The sequence below is a fragment of the Electrophorus electricus genome, unplaced genomic scaffold (genome assembly GCF_041902795.1).
Source record: "Electrophorus electricus isolate QZ-2024a unplaced genomic scaffold, ASM4190279v1 Scaffold33, whole genome shotgun sequence".
NCBI lineage: Eukaryota > Metazoa > Chordata > Actinopteri > Gymnotiformes > Gymnotidae > Electrophorus > Electrophorus electricus.
Window position 1 is genome coordinate 1,173,428 of NW_027658616.1, and position 22,697 is coordinate 1,196,124.

The following is a 22,697-nucleotide window of genomic DNA, read 5'->3' on the forward strand; positions in this document are numbered from 1 at the left end:
AAAATGAAAAAATAAGCAGTTAATGTCCAGTCCAATTTGCTAGAGGCCCTAGTCTTGACGCGATGGTTTGCATGTGTCCAAAGCCCATCCCACAAGAGAGCATCCATTAAGGGCAAGGGAGAAGCAGTTGGCTAGGGTGGAGCTGTGGTGGCCTACAGCAGGGCACATCAGGGGGTGGTGGGAAGAGCCATGGCAGCTGAGACGGGTTGAGGCTCAGTAACATCATGACATCAGGAGTAGGTGTACCTCGGCAGAAAGAGAGACTAGATTATTAGGCATGTCCAGGTACAAGGGTGTGTAAATTAGGGAACTATAATGTGCAAAGATGGGCTCCGGCAGAACTAGCTATGGCAGCACAGCTAAAAGGAAAGAGCCAGAAGGAAACACAGGCACGAGGGCACCCTGGAACATCAGCACTCCGCCGCTCTCAGTCAACACACTCGAGTGACAAAAGAGAGGTGAAGTGACAGCATCATAACATCCCAGTTTATCATAACTCTCAAAACCCATGGACCCCCAAGATGGGAAGTAGTTAATAAAATACCTGACTGTACAGATACTAAAAAGAAATCTAGGATTATTTTTGTTATTTTCTATTGGGCTCAAGAGATAAGATGTTCGAGCAGTAATAAGTGTTTTTCTATAGATGAGTAGGCTCTCCTTCCATGCAAGCTGGAAGACTACGGGCTTAGTGCGGTGCCATTTATGTTCTATTCTTTGAGTGTTTTGTTTTAAATTGCGAATGAGATCATTATACCAAGGTACTACATTTTTGTAGCTAATTTTTTTATTCTTAAATGGAGCAACATCATTAGGTGCACAGCAGAATACTGATTCTAAGCATTCAGTAATTTGATCAAGTTCCGTTGGGTTTGAGGGAATCCTAGGCGCAAATTATTAGTCTGGGAGATTCCCAATAAATCCAGGTGCAGTGGACGATGTGATCGTGTGTCTGGTATGATAGCGAGGCGAGGTTACTATAGTGTGGCTCATGCATAGTTTAAATGAAATTAGGGAATGGCCTGAGATGGCACCTGACTGGGGTAGTATAACTACCTTCTCCATGTCTACACCGTATGGCAGTACTAAGTCAAGCGTATGTTTACATTTACATTTACAGCATTTAGCAGTACGCTGTTATCCAGAGCGACTTACAAAAGTGCTTTGTCATTTACTCATAGAATATATCCTAGTACAGTACAGTAGGTTAGAGTCCAACATACCAGTGAACTAGAATACTGTAGAATACTGGGATCAATGCTGATACCTAGAAGTACAAAACACATAAGGTCTATCTTAAACAATGATAAGTGCAATAAACAATAAGTGATAGAGTTTGTTAATCAACATCATTGTAATAAACAATACCCTACAATAAGTACTAATTTAGTCAGTCAATATGAGAGCAGGGTAAGTATGTCCACCAGAGTGTGTGGGTTCTCTTTGTACATTGAAACCAATTGATTCTAATATAGAACTAAAGGCCAAGTTCAGAGGGTGTTGGGCACTATCAAAGTGAATATTGAAATCACCAACAATAATGGCACTTTCTACTAGAGCAGATCCCTCTCAGTATCTACAGCTAGACAAAACGCACCTGCCACCTTGTGGTCAGTTGAAGTATTTGCTAGTGATTCTAGACAGGTTTTCCAAGTGGACTGAGGCGTTTCCTTGTTCTAAGGAAGATGCCCGCGCTGTGGTTAAAATCCTAGCCAAGGAGATAATACCGAGGTACGGTGCGCCTCGGGTAATAGATTCAGATCAGGGACCCTGTTTCATTTCTATGGTAACTCAGAAACTATGCACCTACCTAACTATTGACTGGAAGTTTCACATCCCTTACCATCCTCAGTCATCTGGCATTGTTGACAAAATGAATTATACATTGAAACAAAGGCCATGATGGAAAACAGGAAATAAATGGATAGATCTTGTCCTTCCTAGGTCTTCCTAAGTTCAAGACTGTTAACTCAATACACACTTTAAAACACTCAATACACAATTTAATTTTTTAATAATACTTGTTCAGGTTCCACTATTGTTCTCCAAACCATACATTATTCAATGTATGCATATTAATATTCAATACTTACACCAACCGGTTCTTGGTACCATTATGTTCAACCTGAGCTACTTGCATTTTATTTAAAAGGCGATCCTCTTCCATATCACCGGATGCCCATATTGCTTTTATTACCTCAATCTACTGCCAGCAGTGTTGTGTGAGATCAGAATGATGCCCAGTGCCACCACCAAATTGTCACTATTTGAGGTCGTTTTTGGTAGACCATTTACCACCCCATGGGTCAGAGGTAACCCAGGTGTTTCTCAGTCAGGTGACACAGCCATAGCTGATGACTGACAGACAAATCCTCTAAGACTTGGCTTGCGTTGCTTTGGTGTTACAGGAAAGGTTTGAAGCCCTTGTTTTTGTCTGTCTGGCATTCAGATTTCCTAAGCAGCCATGTTGTGGTTCCTAATTAGGAACATGTTCCAGCCTACTCCATGCAAGCTGGAGCACTGGATCCACTCTTTAAATGTGCCTTTTTAAGGTGACGGCTTATAAAAGTCATCTCTGATTATTTTTTTTGTTGTTAGCTTTTTAATCTGTCAAGTCTGTAATTTTCCAGATTTATATCCATTAAAAAAACAGATGCTCTAAAGGGAGGGGGTGGACTCCTTCAGTGGTACAGCAGAAGTTGATAACTTCAAAATCATTTACAGCAGCTTCAACCTTGTACTAACAGAACAAATACGGACACAGCATTAACTAAACTATGGCCTGAGTGATTTAAGTAATTAGTGAAACTGGCACAGCACCACCAACCGTTTATTAAAGAAAACGTGTATGACACATGATTATCTTAATTCTTTTAATTAAAATAGTCCCTTGCAAGGCATATTATTCAATTATGTTCAAAGAGGTACATAGAGCATGCTGGCAAAACTGAACCGTTGAAGATACTACAGGAAATAAGAAATTTCCATAATGTGAATGAAACATTTATTTAAATGTATTGAATGTTGCACATCTCAGAGCCTCCAGAGGTGGAAAAGACCAGGCCAGGTGAGCCATAGGTTGAATTGGACCCCGAATCCGAGGGCCAGGGTGTCCCCACCCGAATCCGAGGGCCAGGGCTCCCGCCAGACGCATGACGCTCGAATTTGATCTTCTTGAAGCAATTAACTAGAGTTAATTGAAAGCGGAAGAGGATGCCTGGAGCTGCGATGCCATACCTTTAGGGAAAGATGAAAAAAGGAACACGAATCAAATAAATGAGACTGTTTGTTCTTCGAGGCTGAATGGGATGTGCCATAATAACCTTCAATTACTATATTGGTGTCCAAGCTGAAATTCAACTTGATTACAACAGCCGCAAGCCATGCAGATCTAGTTATGGGCTTTATTCAAAATTAAAACTAAAACAGAAGTAGATTTTAAAAAACACAACCACAATTCTGTGATTTATCTAATGCCAGCTAGTTAACTTCATAACTTATTCTCTGTTGATTTTCCCACCCTTAATCTTGCAGAAAGAAGGCTCAAGAAAATCAAGCGGATGTAAATCACAATCATCCATGTTGTTTTGCCTCCACATCACCCTGAAAGCGCTTTATTTAAATAATCTAGCTGTGCTGTATCGACAGGTATGAGAAGATTCCCACAGAATATCAATTTACTACTCTATGGATTCTTCATGACTTGGCAGTAAGGTAATAATAACAGGCAGGTGTAGCATCTAAAAGTGGAAAGTCCAAGTGCACGTGTTATTAGCTAGCCAGTAGACAAGATCAAATACAAGGTCACAAATTTTAACCTGCCCTTTATATGGAAAATCTGCAATATTTTATATTTGCCACATCGTTAGTGGATAGGTAGCTAGCTATAGTAATTAACCTGCAAAATGTGTTCTTAATCTGTTGATTGCAACTGTCAAACATTTTTTAAAAATGTGTTGAATATTACCCACTCACAGCCTACAGAGGTGGAAAAGACCAGGCCAGGTGAACCATAGAACAAGTTGAACCCTGAATCCGAGGGCCAGGGCGACCCCGCCCGAACCCGAGGGCCAGGGCTCCTGCCAGACGCATGACGCTCGAATTTCACCCTCTTGAAGCAGACGAGCCCACTAGAGGTAACTGAAGCGGAAGAGGATGCCTGGAGCTGCGATGCCATACCTTTCGGGAAAGATGAAAAAAGGAACACGAATCAAATAAATGAGACTGTTTGTTTTTCGAGGCTGAATGGGATGTGCCATAATAACCTTCAATTACTATACTGGTGTCCAAGCTGAAATTCAACTTGATTACAACAGCCCCAAGCCATGCAGATCTAGTTATGGGCTTTATTCAAAATTAAAACTAAAACAGAAGTAGATTTTAAAAAACACAACCACAATTCTGTGATTTATCTAATGCCAGCTAGTTAAATTCATCACTTACTCTCTGTTGATTTTCCCACCCTTAATCTTGCAGAAAGAAGGCTCAAGAAAATCAAGCGGATGTAAATCACAATCTTCCATGTTGTTTTGCTTCCACATCACCCTGAAAGCGCTTTATTTAAATAATTTAGCTCTGCTCAATTTCAGCTTGATTACAATAGCCGCAAGCCATGCAGATCTAGTTATGGGCTTTATTCAAAATTAAAGCTAAAATAGAAGTAGATTTTAAAAAACACAACCACTATAGTAATTAACCTGCAAAATGTGTTCTTAATCTGTTGATTGCAACTGTCAAACATTTTTAAAAATGTGTTGAATATTACCCAAGTCACAGCCTACAGAGGTGGAAAAGACCAGGCCAGGTGAACCATAGAACAAGTTGAACCCTGAATCCGAGGGCCAGGGTGACCCCGCCCGAACCCGAGGGCCAGGGCTCCCGCCGGACGCGTGATTCTCAAATTTGACCTTCTTGGAGAGGGAGATCCCACTGGAAGAAACTGAAGGGGAAGAGAATATAACTTTAGCAAAAGATGAAAACTGACCACTAACCAAACGAATGAGAGAGATTGTTCTTTGAGGCTGAATGTGATGTGTCATAATAACCATCAATTACTATAAAGGTGTCCAAGCTGAAATTCAACTTAATTACAATAGCTAGCCAGCAGCCAAGATAAAAGGTCACATGTCACACAATTTTAAGCTTCCCTTTATACGAAAGAACTGCAGTATTTTAAATTTGCCACATCGTTGGCGGACAGGTACCTAGCCATAGTAGCTAATTATCCTAGCTAGTTCACACTTCATTCTCCCCCAAATGATCCCATTATCGACAGGTATCCGTGCTTAGACATGAAGACAGTTCAGCGACCGAGGACTGACATGCAGCTGTCACAGCTCTTTTAGAGCAATCCGATCGTTAGCGAGCCAATGCTAGATAATAACGTTAATTGCAGCTACAGCAAATAGTTGGCAGTTAATCTGCAAGTTAACTAACGTGCTCCATCGCCATGAAAATTAGAATCTGTTGCCGCAAGAGATGTGCATAAGTAATGTGTGAACTAGCTAAGTTAACCATCTCAAATAGACAGCTTGTCTGTTAGCTAACCTAGCTAGAGAGCCCAATGTTACCTGAGTCGTTGAATTCAAGTCCGACTTGACACTTTAGCCTTTCCCGTTAGGCCTCATCGTCTTTTTAAACAAAATTAACATACTATTCATAAAATCCATATAGAGCAAGTTTTATGGATGATCTGCTCAGTGAAGCTGCATTATTTCTGTTATAATACGGACACGGCAGCATTTTCACGGCATGTTTTCTTAATCTGTTTATTGCAACTGTCAACACATACGAATGATTAATAATTAATGTAAACTGTTATGCAGCGAATTAAAGATACTATATTTTCCTGTTTCCCTAGAAATAATCCAAACTGCAGTGTCTGCTTATTTATGCTGAAGCACACTTAAGTGGGTATATTTTTTGTGGATTCCACATATACATTAAAAGGAAAATGTTGCCCAATCATGTCAGAAATAGCAAAACAAAAAAACACAGGCTCCGAGTTACTGAAAGAGAAGTACGCGATGAGGTCCTGGTAGAGCATAGGCACAGGTTGGTCATACGTGTTTATGAGGAGTTTAATTTAAGCAAAATCCTCATCACACACCCAAGAAGTCAAAGCCTGCAAAATCCCCAAGCAGCAAGACTGCATCAAGTTAGCACTGGCTGAAGCAAAAATAGTGCTGTGTCCTGCTGTGTGGCTCATCCACTCTACCAGTCTCTTAGTATTGGGCTTAGTGTGCTTAATTCATCTTGATGTCCTAACTGACATTCAAAAAGAAATGGATGTGAGAAGACAGTGTAGGAGTTCAAATTTGAATTGGCTTGAAATGTAGGCTGAAGTGCTCTTCTGCAGCTGAGCAGCTCATTTTCTGCTGAGCATCTTCACAGCCCTTACAAGGAGAGCATGAAAATGATGGAGGGGACAAGAAAAATCAGAATAATGCTTTAAGGACTGGACACATTTACAGCTTCTCACACTAAACAAAGTACTCCAAGGTAAAAAGTTCATCAAAGTAAAACATGTTTCATCCATCTTTCTGTGAACTGATATTTTAATGACTGACAGACAAATCCTCCAAGACTTGGCTTGGGATGCTTTGGTGTACAGGAGAGGTTTGAACCCCTTTCATTAAAGAAAACGTGTATGACTCAGGTGCTAGGGTATTATCAGAATGTAATTTATTCCAAATGTAAACACATGATTCTCTTAATTAGAGATTCCCTTATAAGGCATATTATTCAATAATGTTCATAGAGGTACAAAAAACAAAACAAAACAACAAAACCCTACTGAGTCTGGAAAAGAACATCTTTATCAATAAAAAGTATCAAATGACCTGAACACAGTTGTACCACCATTACAAACTCCTTGCTTGAGTCTGCATGTATACATGTATGATAGTAACATATCAGCCAATGAATGATGGACTCGAGTTTGTACTCGAGGAAAGAAAGAAATTTTCATAATGTCATAAAGAATCAAGTGTTTGGAAAACGTCTAGGAAAAGAAAGAAACATTTATTTAAATGTGCTGAATATTGCACAAGTCGCAACCCTTGAAAAACCAAGAAGAGTTCTCGGTCTGCTTAAGTACTGTGTACTGCAAAAACACAAGTAGAATTGAATTTTCCACAAATACACATACAAGAACCATAGAAGAAAGCATAGTGTTGGTCTTATAGAACGAGAGACACAAAAACCTCAGCTACAATGATCAACAATTACACAATGAAGTTTGGATTCAACGGAATTTCGTTTTGAACTACGGTAGAGGGGCCTCTTTATCGGCTACTCGAATACTAGGCAACAACCTGATTCACCATTTGTGGATCACATTTGAGCAGTAACATGATTTGGTAGAACACTTGCATTTGAAACCATTTTTGTCTTCTTTTATAGGTGGAATCGGAGGCCAGTTTGGTGATGTTTTAAATCTACTTGAAGAATAACAAACAAACAAAAAGCCAACCCTAATGTAACATTTAAAAGAAGCACCAAAGTGGGCATCAGATTTACCATCAAACAGGGTCTTGCTGCTGTCGAAGCCTGTGCACTGCCGCTTGCAGATCTCCATGTTCTGCAAGCAAGATTTCACACTGCAGCGAGAGACACACACACACACACACACACACACACACACACACACACACACACACACACACACACACACACACACACACACAGGTGGGGGGGGGGGGTTACAGTACTAGCAGAGAAACTCTGATGCTATTTGGATTTCTAAATTAACACGGTGTTCCTTAAAATGTTTTTGAAACACTGACATGTAGATTGGAAGGCCTGGAGCAACTCACTGTGCACTCTGAGGGAAGTGGAGGAGGTGGGTCATGGTCAGAAACAGGTGGTTCACGGTCTTCACTGGCGTGATCCTTTTGTGAGCGTCTAGCGTGAGCATCTTCTTTAGTAGGTCGATGAACTCCCGCCGGTCGGCCTTCTCCGCCAAGACGTCGGTGCCTTTCAGACTGGTCATATTGACCTGCGAGAGAGACCCATGGGTGAGTCATATTATTCACCAGCAGAGGGCGGCAATGCACCCAATACGAACGAAGTTCTGCAGCAAATTTCTACGCACTGCTCTGCCCTTCGCAGATGCCGTTCTCCAGAGCGACTTACATGCGCTACTCATTATGACAGCAGAAACGCTCGACCTTTCAGCTAGCACCTTGTTCTACCTGCTCTATAATGTGAGCTGCGGGAGCCCTTTGTCACGTTCTTCAATTTCACATCGCAACACTAAAAGAAATGCGTATAGTTACGCGCACAAAAGCCCAAATAACCTGCATCATGTCGTCAAGGCAGTTTAAAATGTACTTCCGAGTCTCTTTGGACTTGATGCCACGCTCCGCCTCATGCTCCGAAGGTGTCTGGAGAAAGGAAAGAAAAAACAAACCATTCAGCTCCACCATTAAGTTACATGAAGTCATTAAGTTACGTCCCTTATAAAAAACACATGGCATTTGGCATTTGAAGACAGGCAAACCTTGAGTCTCCACAGGGGGTAGCAGTAGAAATAGTAGTGCGTCTTGGTCGCTGCGCTCAACATGCACTCTGCTGGTAGGCCCTGCGTCTCGGAGATGTAACGGATCTGCAGAGACACCATACGGCAAAAGGATTATGACTTTATTTTGAGTTAATCCTTTCATTTTCAAAGTGCATGTCTAAAAAAACAGGCCATAGAAACTCATTTATATTAATCCTAAAAATGAGCGGGCCGACAAAGCAGCTAAAAGGTCAAACTACACACACACACACACACACACACACACACACACACACACACACACATATCACTACAGCCACAAAACCACTACAGGTCTGCACCACTGATGCTGTACGGGCGTTAAGGCACAGCTCAAAGGACCATGTGCTTACCTGATCATATTCGGAGGCTCCGGGATACAGGGGCCAGCCCAGGAACAGCTCAGCAATGACACAGCCCAGGGACCACATATCGATGGCCTCACAGAATGGGAGACCCAGGATGAGCTCAGGCGATCTGGACCAAAAACACAGAGATCGCCATCATGAAATCAGCCTCGGCTGATAATTCCGTGGGGGGGTGTTTGTGTTCCTAGACATTACACACCCACTATTCTAGTGTAACATGGAACCAACACTACAATGCACCAACACTACAATAATGTTCTGTTTTGCATTAAGTAAATACAGAGTACCAATGCAGTTAAACACCCGTTACTCAGTATATTACACTGTTAATTAACAGTGTAGCTACAATGTAATAGCGGTTTTGTACAGACTCGCTAAATACTGATATTACCAAAGCCTGCAGTTCAGCGCATCCTAACTAATCTCAGACACCGAAGACGGTTCATTAGGTGTTTTTGCTAAATAACAGCACTCACATGACCCAATAAAAATAAACCACTTATAAATCAATCGTGCTCCAGTTAACTGTAATGCTCATCATAGGCTTTTAATGTGTAGCAGGGTTATTACAACTGTCCACAACATGCAGCTCTACTCTAAAGCACACTCGAGTGCAACAAGTGCACACTTATTTCTAACACGCCTCAGCACGTGTCCCTCACCGGTAGTATCTGGACTGCAGGTAGCTGGGGGCCTTGGAGAAGTGGCTAGCTGAGCCGAAGTCGATGACCTTGACGCGGTACGGCTGCCTGATGGGGTCCACCAGCATGATGTTGTCGGGCTTGAGGTCGGTGTGGATCAAGCCCAGGCTCTTCAGTTTCATGAGCGCTTTGGCGACCTGCTGCAGCACGGGCCGGATGCATTTCAGCAGCAGTGGGCTGAACTTGCTGCGCTTGAGGAAGTCGTAGAGGCTCTGCCCCAGCATCTCGAACACCAGGCATATGTGCTTCTTGTGCTGGAAGCACTCGTACGCGCGCACGAAGTTGAACTCGTCGGCGTTCTCCCTGCTCAGCCGGCTCAGGATGCTCACCTGAGGAGGAGCAAAGGAGGGAAGACGGAATACGCGTTAAGCCGAAGCTACGTGGTCACAGCTTCAAAGTTTGATACTGCTGACAAATAGCCTACTTATTTTCAATAGCATCAAGCACTTTGTGTACTTCCCTTCAACCATTTACTTCTACAGGATTTGGGAGATGCAATTATGGAAGTGGTCCCTTGGAAATGAACCCATGAACTTGCTTTTGGTACTCAAACAATGCAGATTAATGCTCTTTCATAACAATAACATTTTTAATGCACATCCAAACAGGTATGGCTTACACAACTGAAGCTAAATCTTCTTTTTAGAGTAAGCTTCAAGCTGTCCGTGTGTTATCCGAACTAGTTCCTACTGAACTAGTGAAAATTAGAACTAGTGTGCCAAACAAGTATTTCTGTGCTACCCTGGCTGTATACAAATTCCACAGTGTGCGTTAGCACATCTGACACCAACAGAACATATGTTGTAAAAACTGAAACAAACAATAACAGAATCAGGGCTACAGCTGATTCTAGGCCATATCAATAGCTCATTTAAAGCAGGCACAACTTTCCCACCTCGTTCTGGCCCTGTCGAGCATAGGACGGATGACTTTTCAGGATCTTGATTGCGACTACTTCACTGGTGCCCCGCTTCCAGCACTTGGCGACCTGGCCAAAGGTTCCACGGCCCAGGGACTCCAAAACCTCGTAGCTGTTGGAGACGGAGCGGAGGATCTCGTTCTGCACCAGTTGGTACTCGCAATCGCTGCCCCTGGCCACACGCTTGGACAACCCAGGGGAGGAGAGCTCCTCCAGGATCTGTACACTGTTGCTGCTGTGTGCCTCCTCTCTCTTCCTCTTGAGGCTGCCCCGCTTCTGATAGCCGTCAGCACGCCGCGAGGTCAATGCCTCGTCTCCGCCCTGCCAGCTGGAAGAGGAGGAAGACGACGACGAAGCCTCGTCCGAGGCTCCAGAGGGGGAAAAGACCATGGCAGGTAAGCCATCGATTGAATTGAACCCCGGATCCGAGGGCCAGGGTGTCCCCGCCCGAATCCGAGGGCCAGGGCTCCCGCCCCGCGCAGGATTCTCAAATTTAACCTTCTTGGAGTGGGAGATCCCACTGAAGGAATCTGAAGGGCAAGAGAATATACCATTATGGAAAGATGAAAACAGGACTACTAACCAAATGAACAAGAGAGATTGTTTGTTCTTTGAGGCTGAATGTGATGTGCCATAATAACCATCAATTAGCTAAATTAGCTAAATCACAGAGCTTTGATTTTTTTTAAAACATCTACTGCTGTTTTAGTTTTAATTTTGAATATTTCTGTCTGAAGCAGAGCAGAGCCCTGATCGATGCCATTGTTTTTTGGGCAGGCTTTAGCAAGTGATTGCTTTCTCTTTACACGCTTCTCAGAAAAGACAAGTTCTTTGTCTTGCGTTACTCAAAGGTGGTTCTGTGTGCTAAAACAACATCTTGACCTTTCAGCGATGCTGCCACACTGAAAAACAGAAGGCCAAGAAAAAAACAGCTTCTATTCTTAGACTCTCTGGCACTCTAAGTGCTTGCTGATACCTTGCTGACTGCAGTATTTCCTACACCTTTCCAACTGAGAGGCTCCTGAACTTGCAGCACCTCTGTCAATTAATCAATTGCATAACAAGAGTTCATCCGCTCTATAATTGAGGGAGATACCCCCTCTAATCATTAATGCTCATCATTACAAAGACCATTAGTGTAAGCTGATGAAAAATGTTTCAATGTATTTAAAAGGTAAAGAACAGAGTAGCAATGTAAAGATACCATTTATAATGCATTACATTTTAGTCTTTGACACAATCTCTTGCCCTGAAACAGTGTTTAGGGCGATTACAATGCTGTTTCAATATGTTTAAAAGGTAAAGAACAGAGTAGCAATGTAAAGATTCCATTTATAATGCATTACATTTTAGTCTAAAACACAAACTCTTGCCTTGAAACAGTGTTTAGGGCGATTGCAATGCTGTTTCAATGTGTTTAAAAGGTAAAGAACAAAGTAGCAATGTAAAGATACCATTTATAATGCATTACATTTTAGTCTAAAACAAAATCTCTTACCCTGAAACAGTGTTGTTGGGCGATTACAATGCTGTTTCAATGTGTTTAAAAGGTAAAGAACAGAGTAGCAATGTAAAGATACCATTTATAATGCATTACATTTTAGTCTTTAACACAATCTCTTGCCCTGAAACAGTGTTTAGGGCGATTACAATGCTGTTTCAATATGTTTAAAAGGTAAAGAACAGAGTAGCAATGTAAAGATACCATTTATAATGCTTTACATTTTAGTCTAAAACACAATCTCTTGCCGTAAAACAGTGTTTAGGGCGATTAAAATGCTGTTTCAATGTTTAAAAGGTAAAGAACAGAGTAGCAATGTAAAGATTCCATTTATAATGCATTACATTTTAGTCTAAAACACAATCTCTTGCCGTAAAACAGTGTTTAGGGCGATTAAAATGCTGTTTCAATGTTTAAAAGGTAAAGAACAGAGTAGCAATGTAAAGATTCCATTTATAATGCATTACATTTTAGTCTAAAACACAATCTCTTGCCCTGAAACAGTGTTTAGCGCGATTACAATGCTTTGAAACGCTGTTTCAATGTGTTTAAAGGTAAAGAAGAGAGTTGCAATGTAAAGATTCTACTTATCATGAATTACATTTTAGTCTAAAACACAATCTGGGTTTGTGTGTATATAAATGATGTAATCTTACTGTTGTGGAACAAATTACTTCCATTTCCATTTTTTAAGGCAAAAATATTAAATGTTGGAATTTATCATTACATATTCATATGAATATGACTTTAATTTGTATACATATTTGTTGACATTAGCTATTTTGATCAGTCGACATTAGCTATTTTGATCAGTCATTTTTGTGTCTGGTTGTTCTAGCTCATATTTAGCACGTTGTCCTTGACCATGTCCCTCTGTCCACAGGGTGGTGGTGTTGGACCGTGTTACAGACACGCTGCTGTTTTCCTGCAAGGTGCTAGTGGTCGGATTTGTAGGTGAGAAATATAGAGTGAAGTCATGTGTATATTACCCATACTACACTTCATCACATTCTGACCATGATGGCACATGGCAACACACTTTAATAGGTAACTCTGAGGGTTTTTCTACATTCCCTGTAAGGTCTGCTGGCTTTCTTCTTCTTCTCTGGGAGAATCAGGCTGCCATCTGACAATTTCCAGCTTCAGCTGCTGCATTATTACTGGTTGCCCGTTATTGTACGTATTGTAACCTCAGAAAAGCTCAAGTGGTGACACTTGCTTCTGTGTGAGAACAAAACATCAGCATATTCAGTACACTGAAGAAATGGTTCTTTCTTTTTTAGATTCCAAAATGCTTATTGACAGTGATTGTAAAGTCACTTTGTTTGTAAATAACCATGATTTACACATTTATTCTGGACAGCAGTTCCTCTCATAATACTGAAGGCCCAGCATGTATATCTACTACTGCTGTTTTTTTAGACGGTGATTGTGGGAGCTTATTTCATCGCGCAGGGCTTATTTAGTGTACAGCATGTGTGTGGACACCCTTTTCCTATGCTTCTGTAAGCTACACACACACACACACACACACACACACACACACACACACACACACACACACACACACACACACACACACACTCTCTCTCTCTCTCTCTCTCTCTCTCTTCATTCCAGCAGTTCATAATGACATTGGGCACACACAGTCGAAAGCTTGTATGGTCTCGTCCCTTTACTTCAGGGAGAATAGAATTATAAAAAACATTATTAGCTCACATTTCACTCTCAAGCTACTACACATATGCCAATCATGAGGACTATATTGGTTTTATTTCCACTATGATGTTTCTGTCTCCTCTAGTGGAGGATCTGGAGCGTAACGACGGCACCGTGCAGAGACCATACCTCCGATTTACTCCTCCACATCAGCTGACTTTAAAAAAACATTTAAAGCTCTACACATCATGGATCACAGAATGTCTGTTATTAACGCTATACAAGAACTATACTAAAGCCATAGATCTAGACTAAGACTATAAAGTCATTTCACTTAGCTAAATAACTTTAATACATAATTTAAATCATGCAATGTGTAATAATATTTCTTGTTTTTGTTCAGGAGATGTGCAGACATTATCTGCTGTATTATTTTTGTGGCTGCCATTGTCACCTATATTCTTATTCGCTCCCTGGGTAAGAAACATTTCCAACTACACTTTCATGGGGAAAAAAAATCATTATAATTGTGGGCTCAAGCGGAAGGTCTTTTACCCATGTATGGCTTGTGAGATATCCTTCTAACGGAGGTTCTAACACAGCGTGGCTGCTTGGAGACTCTCGTCATGTCGTGTTGCCCCAGAACTCCACTGGGATGTTTTGTGGAGCTGGAGTCAATGTGTAAGTCCCTCACATACTGGATTAGTATTTATATCTTCACAGGAATACCAAAACAGCACACCCAGTATGTAAGGAACACCGTCAGTATTCTTTCGAATGGACTTTAGTGAGTCGGACTAGGGTTACAATGGAGCTGTGCAGGTGCAAATTATGTGGAAACATAAAACATCAACAAGACAAGATGGGTTAGACTTTAGCTTTAAGATTTTCATGATTGGCACTGCACAGCAACAAGTGGAACCAATCAAATCACTTGTGTTTAATGATTGTCTCTAAACCAAGGGGTCCAAACTCAGGTCTAGGAGTGTCACAACACTGCAGAGTTTATTGGTTACCCCAGTCAAATTCACCCTCGAAGAAAGAACACTTAGCTGGGTAGTGGTGTGACTCTCCAGCACTGAATCCTGATACACATACTCAAAAAATTGAATAAAAATTGTTTATTTAATTGGTTAATATTCATGTGTCAAGCTGCATTTGTTTCCTGCATCCTCTCGTGTTTCAGTGACAAACCAAACGTCCTCTACTTTGACCTTCTGAAGTGTGCCAGAGCAACGACAGAAATGGACGCCACTCTAGAGGGTCTCCAGTGTCCAACCACTCAAGTGAGATTTCCACACAAATGTCCTGTTGACATTGTACAGAAACCAAACACGTATGTCAGTAGCCTTTTAGAAATATGCACATGAGACTCATTTATTACAAAACAGTTTAGCATGTAGTATGTGAATGCCAGTTTGTAATTCTGGGGGCTTGGGTCTCTTTTCGCTGCTTGGTTTGGGAGCCTTTTGCTGTATCATGCAATGAACAATGTGTAAATAGTGTAGATAGAAATATAAAAAGCAACACTGTGTTTAGCTACTCAAATAAGATCTCCTTCACTCTGTGTGTTTGTGCGTTGGTTTGCAGGTCTGTGTTAAAAAATGCCCTTCAGAGTTCTGGAAGTTGCCCCCAGAGGCGTATGCCCCAAATGCCCTGCCTAAAGACTTCTATCAGCAGCAGTATTGTGACCCTAGACTTGACCTCGCCCAAACCACATTGGTAAAACCTCACACTGCAAATAAGCAATGTAACCAGCTTCATCTCTGAGAAATAAACCCTCACCTCACTCTTGACAGAACAGAATTTGTCGTATCAAAAGTCTTTGCAATATGCAACTCTTTGTACATGTAATTCATGCATTGGCTTAGCCACTCACGCATACATAGCATTTGTGCATACATAGCATTCTGCATGTTAATGACATTTTCACATGCATTTCCACTACAGAGTGTCCAAGACATCCTCAATCAAGAGCTTTGTCCATATTTCTACACCCCAAGTAAACCAGGTACAGACAGCAGGATTACACAACTACCTGTCTATTTGTCCATTCTGTTTTGTAACAGTTTGACTATGCTATGTACCAAAACATAACCAAACCACCAGGAAAGTACTTACACCTGCAGTGATAAGTCAGCAGGTTTAATTGTTAGTCATATTATTTTCTGTCTCTCCCTCCACCCAGAACTAGGGAGATGTCTGCCTAGCTTTGACTGGCAGGACGTTCCTCCAGACTTCTCTCTCCCTGGATTCGCTTCCGTTTATGAAACAGTCGAGCACATAAAGGGATATATTGAGTAATCCTTCACACACACTCACACACACATTTCACTCTCAAGCTACTACACATATGCCAATCATCAGGACTATATTGTTTTTATTTCCACTGTGATGTTTCTGTCTCCTCTAGTGGAGGGTCTGGAGCGTAACGACGGCACCGTGCAGAGACCATACCACATGCCCAGGTCTCTGTGGCAAATCCTCCACAAGAGAGACAGCTTTCTCCCTTAATGAATAAACCATCCAGCATATATTTGAGTCTTTTTTCTGTTGTTGTAACTGTAAAACTGTTCTCAACAGCATTTCGACCACTGTTTTGTTCAAAAGAGATCTGACGGGGCAGCCTCTGGACTGATCCAGTTTTGACCGAACGGCAGACACACACTGGATGTTCTGGCAAACATTTACATATCTGGCTGGACCTTAACCATGTTGCTCTGTTTATTTGATACGCCTCTCTTTCCATATACCGCACTGCTTATTGTGTAGGAGTAGGCTTGTTCCTAAATGTGGAGTATATGAGAGGCTTAAGGGGAAGTTGATATATTTAATTGAGTTTTAGTTCTTTGCCAACTGCTCTCATTATGTGTGAAAGATCACATTTCATGGGATGCTACAATATATTTTTTTAATTCATGAGTGTAATAATGTCACGATTGGCCACCCTCCTGGACTCCCTGTTTCCGTGGTTTCACGTCTTGCGCTGCAGGCCGCTCCCCCCTGCAGCGTTGGTCAAGACGGGTAGACGCTTACCTGGGATCTCGTCATTATCAAAATAAACGTGAGCCTGCTTCTTCCGGGAACGATGAGATGCCCGTGTACAGGCAGCCACGACCAAGGCACACAGCAGGGTTTAAATACATGACCTAGAAACGAGGGACAGGTGTACGCAATCAGTGTGAGGACAAAATGAAACCGTGGAACGGAACTAAACACAAGACATGGAAAACACGGAACATGGAAGGGACTGATCGTGACAATCAGCATAGATTATTTAACACAAAGATTCAGAACTGCTGGTGCTGTGTATTTAATCATCTAATATAGACACCAGTACCTCCACTAAAGCCTGCCATAATGATATCAACATCAAATGCAAAAAAAGTAATTTTGTTTCCAATAGTGAATCTAACACCAAAAAAAATGCCAAACAAATAAAACGTGATGATGGACATGCGCCTCTTTAAAGGATTTTCTCAATAAATATATGTAGAATTTATGACTATAACAGAAAACAGCAAAGAGAAAAATGCAAGAATGCATATGGCAAAGGACGTATGGCAAGTATGGCAAATTCCTCCTAAATGTCTATTTGGTTCCATCAATGCAATATTTGAAGCTCTATGAAATAAACAAACCAAATTGTTATCAGAACACTCCACTATATTCATGAAAAACACTTTCTCATGTACTCATGGTATAACTCATTTTTACTGTAGGAATTTGGAATAATAGGATGGCAAAATCCTGTTCATGCCTATTCTGTTCCATATATGCAATAGTTGAAGCACTATAAAATACACAATTCATATTGTTATCAAATCCTTCCAATATATTCTTGAAATACACTTTCTTGTGTATCCATACTATTACATTCCAATGTTTTTACTTTAATTTGGAGTAAAAGGATGGCAAAATCCTCATAAACATGTATTCGTTCCACTATATAATCAGTTTTTGAAACTCTAGAAAACAAACTAGTCAAATTGTTATCAGATCCCTCCACAATATTCATGAAATCCACTTTCTCATGTACCCATGGTATGACTTTCAAGTGTTTTACTGTAGGAAGCTTGAGTAATAGGATGGCAAAATCCTCTTAAACATCTGTTCAGTTCAACATATATCACTACTCGAAGATCTATAAAATACACAATTCAAATTGTTATAAAATCACTCCACTACGTACTTGAAATAAACTTCCTCCTGTACCCATGATATGACTTTCAGTCATTTTTACTGCAGGAATTTGGAATAATGGAGTAGCAAAATTCTGTCGAATGTCTATTCAGTTCCATATATGTAATAATTGAAGCTCTATAAATAAATCAAATCAAATTGTTATCAGATCACTCCACTAAATTCTTGATATACACTATCTTATGTACCTGTGGTATGACTTTCAGTCATTTTTACAGTAGGAATTTAGAGTAATAGGATGGCAATATCCTGTGAAATGTCTATTCAGTTCACTATATATCACTACATGAAGCTGAGTGAAATGCACAAATCAAATTGTTATCAAATCACTTCATTAAATTCTTGAAATACAGTTTCTCTTGTACTCATGAATGACTTTCAGTCATTTTTACTGTAGGAATTTGGAGTAATAGGATGGCAAAAGCCTGTTAAATATCTATTTGGTTCACTACATATCACTTTTCCTTGTACCCATAATATAATGTTGAATATATTTACTGTAAAAATTTAAAGTATTGGGATGGCAAACTCATGTAAATTGCCTGTTTGGTTATATACATGCAACTTTAGAAAGTCTTTAAAATAAACAAATCAAATTGTTATCACATATCACTACTATACTCCTGAACTACTATACTATACTACTATTCTCATAGTCAGTGTAGACGTAGTTTAGGTAGGGGACGGGAGACGTTGTCACTTAGCCTCACAGGTTACATCTTGGCGATAAGCCTAAGGTTACATTATTATGTAAAGATTATTTTATTATTTGTGTAGCTTTTTTTGTACGTTAAAAGCACAGTAACCACGGACAGTTTAATCGTATAGGCCTAAATATTCGATACAGGACATGGAAAATTGAGCGCGAGCATCCCACAGCATGGAAAGCAGGTGCTCGTGACCAAGCTGCCTTTGTTGATGAGCTAAGAACGAGAACGTGCTGTGACTTCCAACGTCACAATGTGTCAATAACCTGGAATGATGCGTCATAAGAATAGATTATCGAATGCAAGATTATTTTTTACTGAAACATTACACATTGCGGACTCTGTGTGATGGCGCTTATTGAAAGTGCAAGGGAGTGTACTGTAGTCAGCATGCCAGATTATTGCGGTGAGTTTTGTTGTTGTTGTTTTTTCCAGATATAGCCATATGCCAAAGATTTTATGAGAACCCATACGTCAAATACAATGGTTAAAAAAGAAAAAAAATGTACAAAACTAGCTTGTACATTTCATGTTAAAATAATAAATGTTCTTACGTACTTGGTAGGTCTACCTTATATTAAAAACATTTATATAGTGTACGATCTGTAACTGTGTATCAGATCGAAAGCGTATGTGTGCAGAAGGTGTCATAAAAAAAAAAGAAAAGTGTTGTAACGGCCCTAGTGTCGCTGGACAAGGAGCAGGACGGACAGACGTGTATTAACACACGATAAAGACACCGGCGCTCATATGCAACATAAACAGTGAACATAAAACACGAATACAGATAACGAACTATGTGAACACGAACATGGGCATTGACCGACTAAGATGCACACTCCCACAGCGGTTTAAACACACAGACGTTACAAGACTAAACCATGTGCAGTTGCGCGTTAATTACACAGGCGTGGTTACAAACAACACTATGAACTCCCACTGCACGCGGCGGGCCGTACCACATGGCTAGTGTGAAGGGGAGCGTTCCATGACAACTGTATATAAAATGTGTTAGACAAAATATAGCGTACCGGTCAAAGGTTCAGACACGCGTGACTGAATATATGTTTTTCATAGGTTTAAATTCATTCTAATGTAATGGTATATACTTAGAATTTATAGAATATATATATTCTTCATTTCTGTCTTCTCAGGGGAACCTCCTCCGTATGAGCCCATTTTCAGGCGACCAGTTAACAAGAGGCGAGTCCGGCAATCTCTCAGTGCTTCTCCGATTTACTCCTCCACATCAGCTGACTTTAAAAAACCATTTAAAGCTCTACACATCATGGATCACAGAATGTCTGTTATTAACGCTATACAAGAACTATACTAAGGCCATAGATCTAGACTAAGACTATAAAGTTATTTCACTTAGCTAAATAACTTTAATACATAATTTAAATCATGCAATGTGTAATAATATTTCTTGTTTTTGTTCAGGAGATGTGCAGACATTATCTGCTGTATTATTTTTGTGGCTGCCATTGTCACCTATATTCTTATTCGCTCCCTGGGTAAGAAACATTTCCAACTACACTTTCATGGGGGAAAAAAAATCATTATTATTGTGGGCTCAAGCGGAAGGTCTTTTACCCATGTATGGCTTGTGAGATATCCTTCTAACGGAGGTTCTAACACAGCGTGGCTGCTTGGAGACTCTCGTCATGTCGTGTTGCCCCAGAACTCCACTGGGATGTTTTGTGGAGCTGGAGTCAATGTGTAAGTCCCTCACATACTGGATAAGTATTTATATCTTCACAGGAATACCAAAACAGCACACCCAGTATGTAAGGAACACCGTCAGTATTCTTTCGAATGGACTTTAGTGAGTCGGACTAGGGTTACAATGGAGCTGTGCAGGTGCAAATCATGTGGAAACATGAAACATCAACAAGACAAGATGGGTTAGACTTTAGCTTTAAGATTTTCATGATTGGCACTGCACAGCAACAAGTGGAACCAATCAAATCACTTGTGTTTAATGATTGTCTCTAAACCAAGGGGTCCAAACTCAGGTCTAGGAGTGTCACAACACTGCAGAGTTTATTGGTTACCCCAGTCCAATTCACCCTCGAAGAAAGAACACTTAGCTGGGTAGTGGTGTGACTCTCCAGCACTGAATCCTGATACACATACTCAAAAAATTGAATAAAAATTGTTTATTTAATTGGCTAATATTCATGTGTCAAGCTGCATTTGTTTCCTGCATCCTCTCGTGTTTCAGTGACAAACCAAACGTCCTCTACTTTGACCTTCTGAAGTGTGCCAGAGCAACGACAGAAATGGACGCCATTCTAGAGGGTCTCCAGTGTCCAACCACTCAAGTGAGATTTCCACACAAATGTCCTGTTGACATTGTACAGAAACCAAACACGTATGTCAGTAGCCTTTTAGAAATATGCACATGAGACTCATTTATTACAAAACAGTTTAGCATGTAGTATGTGAATGCCAGTTTGTAAGTCTGGGGGCTTGGGTCTCCTTTTGCTGCTTGGTTTGGGAGCCTTTTGCTCTATCATGCAATGAACAATGTGTAAATAGTGTAGATAGAAATATAAAAAGCAACACTGTGTTTAGCTACTCAAATAAGATCTCCTTCACTCTGTGTGTTTGTGCGTTGGTTTGCAGGTCTGTGTTAAAAAATGCCCTTCAGAGTTCTGGAAGTTGCCCCCAGAGGCGTATGCCCCAAATGCCCTGCCTAAAGACTTCTTTCAGCAGCAGTATTGTGACCCTAGACTTGACCTCGCCCAAACCACATTGGTAAAACCTCACACTGCAAATAAGCAATGTAACCAGCTTCATCTCTGAGAAATAAACCCTCACCTCACTCTTGACAGAACAGAATTTGTCGTATCAAAAGTCTTTGCAATATGCAACTCTTTGTACATGTAATTCATGCATTGGCTTAGCCACTCACGCATACACAGCATTTGTGCATACATAGCATTCTGCATGTTAATGAGATTTTCACATGCATTTCCACTACAGAGTGTCCAAGACATCCTCAATCAAGAGCTTTGTCCATATTTCTACACGCCAAGTAAACCAGGTAAAGACAGCAGGATTACACAACTACCTGTTAATTTGTCCATTCTGTTTTGTAACAGTTTGACTATGCTATGTACCAAAACATAACCAAACCACCAGGAAAGTACTTATACCTGCAGTGATAAGTCAGCAGGTTTAATTGTTAGTCATATTATTTTCTGTCTCTCCCTCCACCCAGAACTAGGGAGATGTCTGCCTAGCTTTGACTGGCAGGACGTTCCTCCAGACTTCTCTCTCCCTGGATTCGCTTCCGTTAATGAAACAGTCGAGCACATAAAGGGATATATGGAGTAATCCTTCACACACACTCACACACACATTTCACTCTCAAGCTACTACACATATGCCAATCATCAGGACTATATTGTTTTTATTTCCACTGTGATGTTTCTGTCTCCTCTAGTGGAGGGTCTGGAGCGTAATGACGGCACCGTGCAGAGACCATACCACATGCCCAGGTCTCTGTGGCAAATCCTCCACAAGAGAGACAGCTTTCTCCCTTAATGAATAAACCATCCAGCATATATTTGAGTCTTTTTTCTGTTGTTGTAACTGTAAAACTGTTCTCAACAGCATTTCGACCACTGTTTTGTTCAAAAGAGATCTGACGGGGCGGCCTCTGGACTGATCCAGTTTTGACCGAACGGCAGACACACACTGGATGTTCTGGCAAACATTTACATATCTGGCTGGACCTTAACCATGTTGCTCTGTTTATTTGATACGCCTACTCTTTTCATATACCGCACTGCTTATTGTGTAGGAGTAGGCTTGCTCCTAAATGTGGAGTATATGAGAGGCTTAAGGGGAAGTTGATATATTTAATTGAGTTTTAGTTCTTTGCCAACCTCTCTCATTATGTGTGAAAGATCACATTTCATGGGATGCTACAATATATATTTTTTAATTCCTGAGTGTAATAATGTCAAGATTGGCCACCCTCCTGGACTCCCTCTTTCCGTGGTTTCACGTCTTGCGCTGCAGGCCGCTCCCCCCTGCAGCGTTGGTCAAGACGGGTAGACGCTTACCTGGGATCTCGTCGTTAT

At 40.8% G+C, this 22,697-nt stretch overlaps 1 protein-coding gene across 1 annotated transcript in view; it reads right to left on the reverse strand.

The window, feature by feature from the left end:
- Positions 1 to 4,733: 4,733 nt before the first annotated feature.
- The window catches only part of LOC145655729 (homeodomain-interacting protein kinase 1-like), a 130,985-nt gene continuing 113,021 nt past the window's right edge, over positions 4,734 to 22,697 (reverse strand). The window contains exons 7-14 of the mRNA XM_081709222.1: positions 10,507 to 10,858; positions 9,573 to 9,940; positions 8,896 to 9,019; positions 8,504 to 8,608; positions 8,301 to 8,387; positions 7,818 to 7,999; positions 7,522 to 7,601; positions 4,734 to 4,939 (exon numbers count right to left, since the gene is read on the reverse strand). Coding sequence (XP_081565348.1) covers positions 4,734 to 4,939; positions 7,522 to 7,601; positions 7,818 to 7,999; positions 8,301 to 8,387; positions 8,504 to 8,608; positions 8,896 to 9,019; positions 9,573 to 9,940; positions 10,507 to 10,858 — 1,504 coding nt within the window. The remainder of the gene's footprint in view (positions 4,940 to 7,521; positions 7,602 to 7,817; positions 8,000 to 8,300; positions 8,388 to 8,503; positions 8,609 to 8,895; positions 9,020 to 9,572; positions 9,941 to 10,506; positions 10,859 to 22,697) is intronic.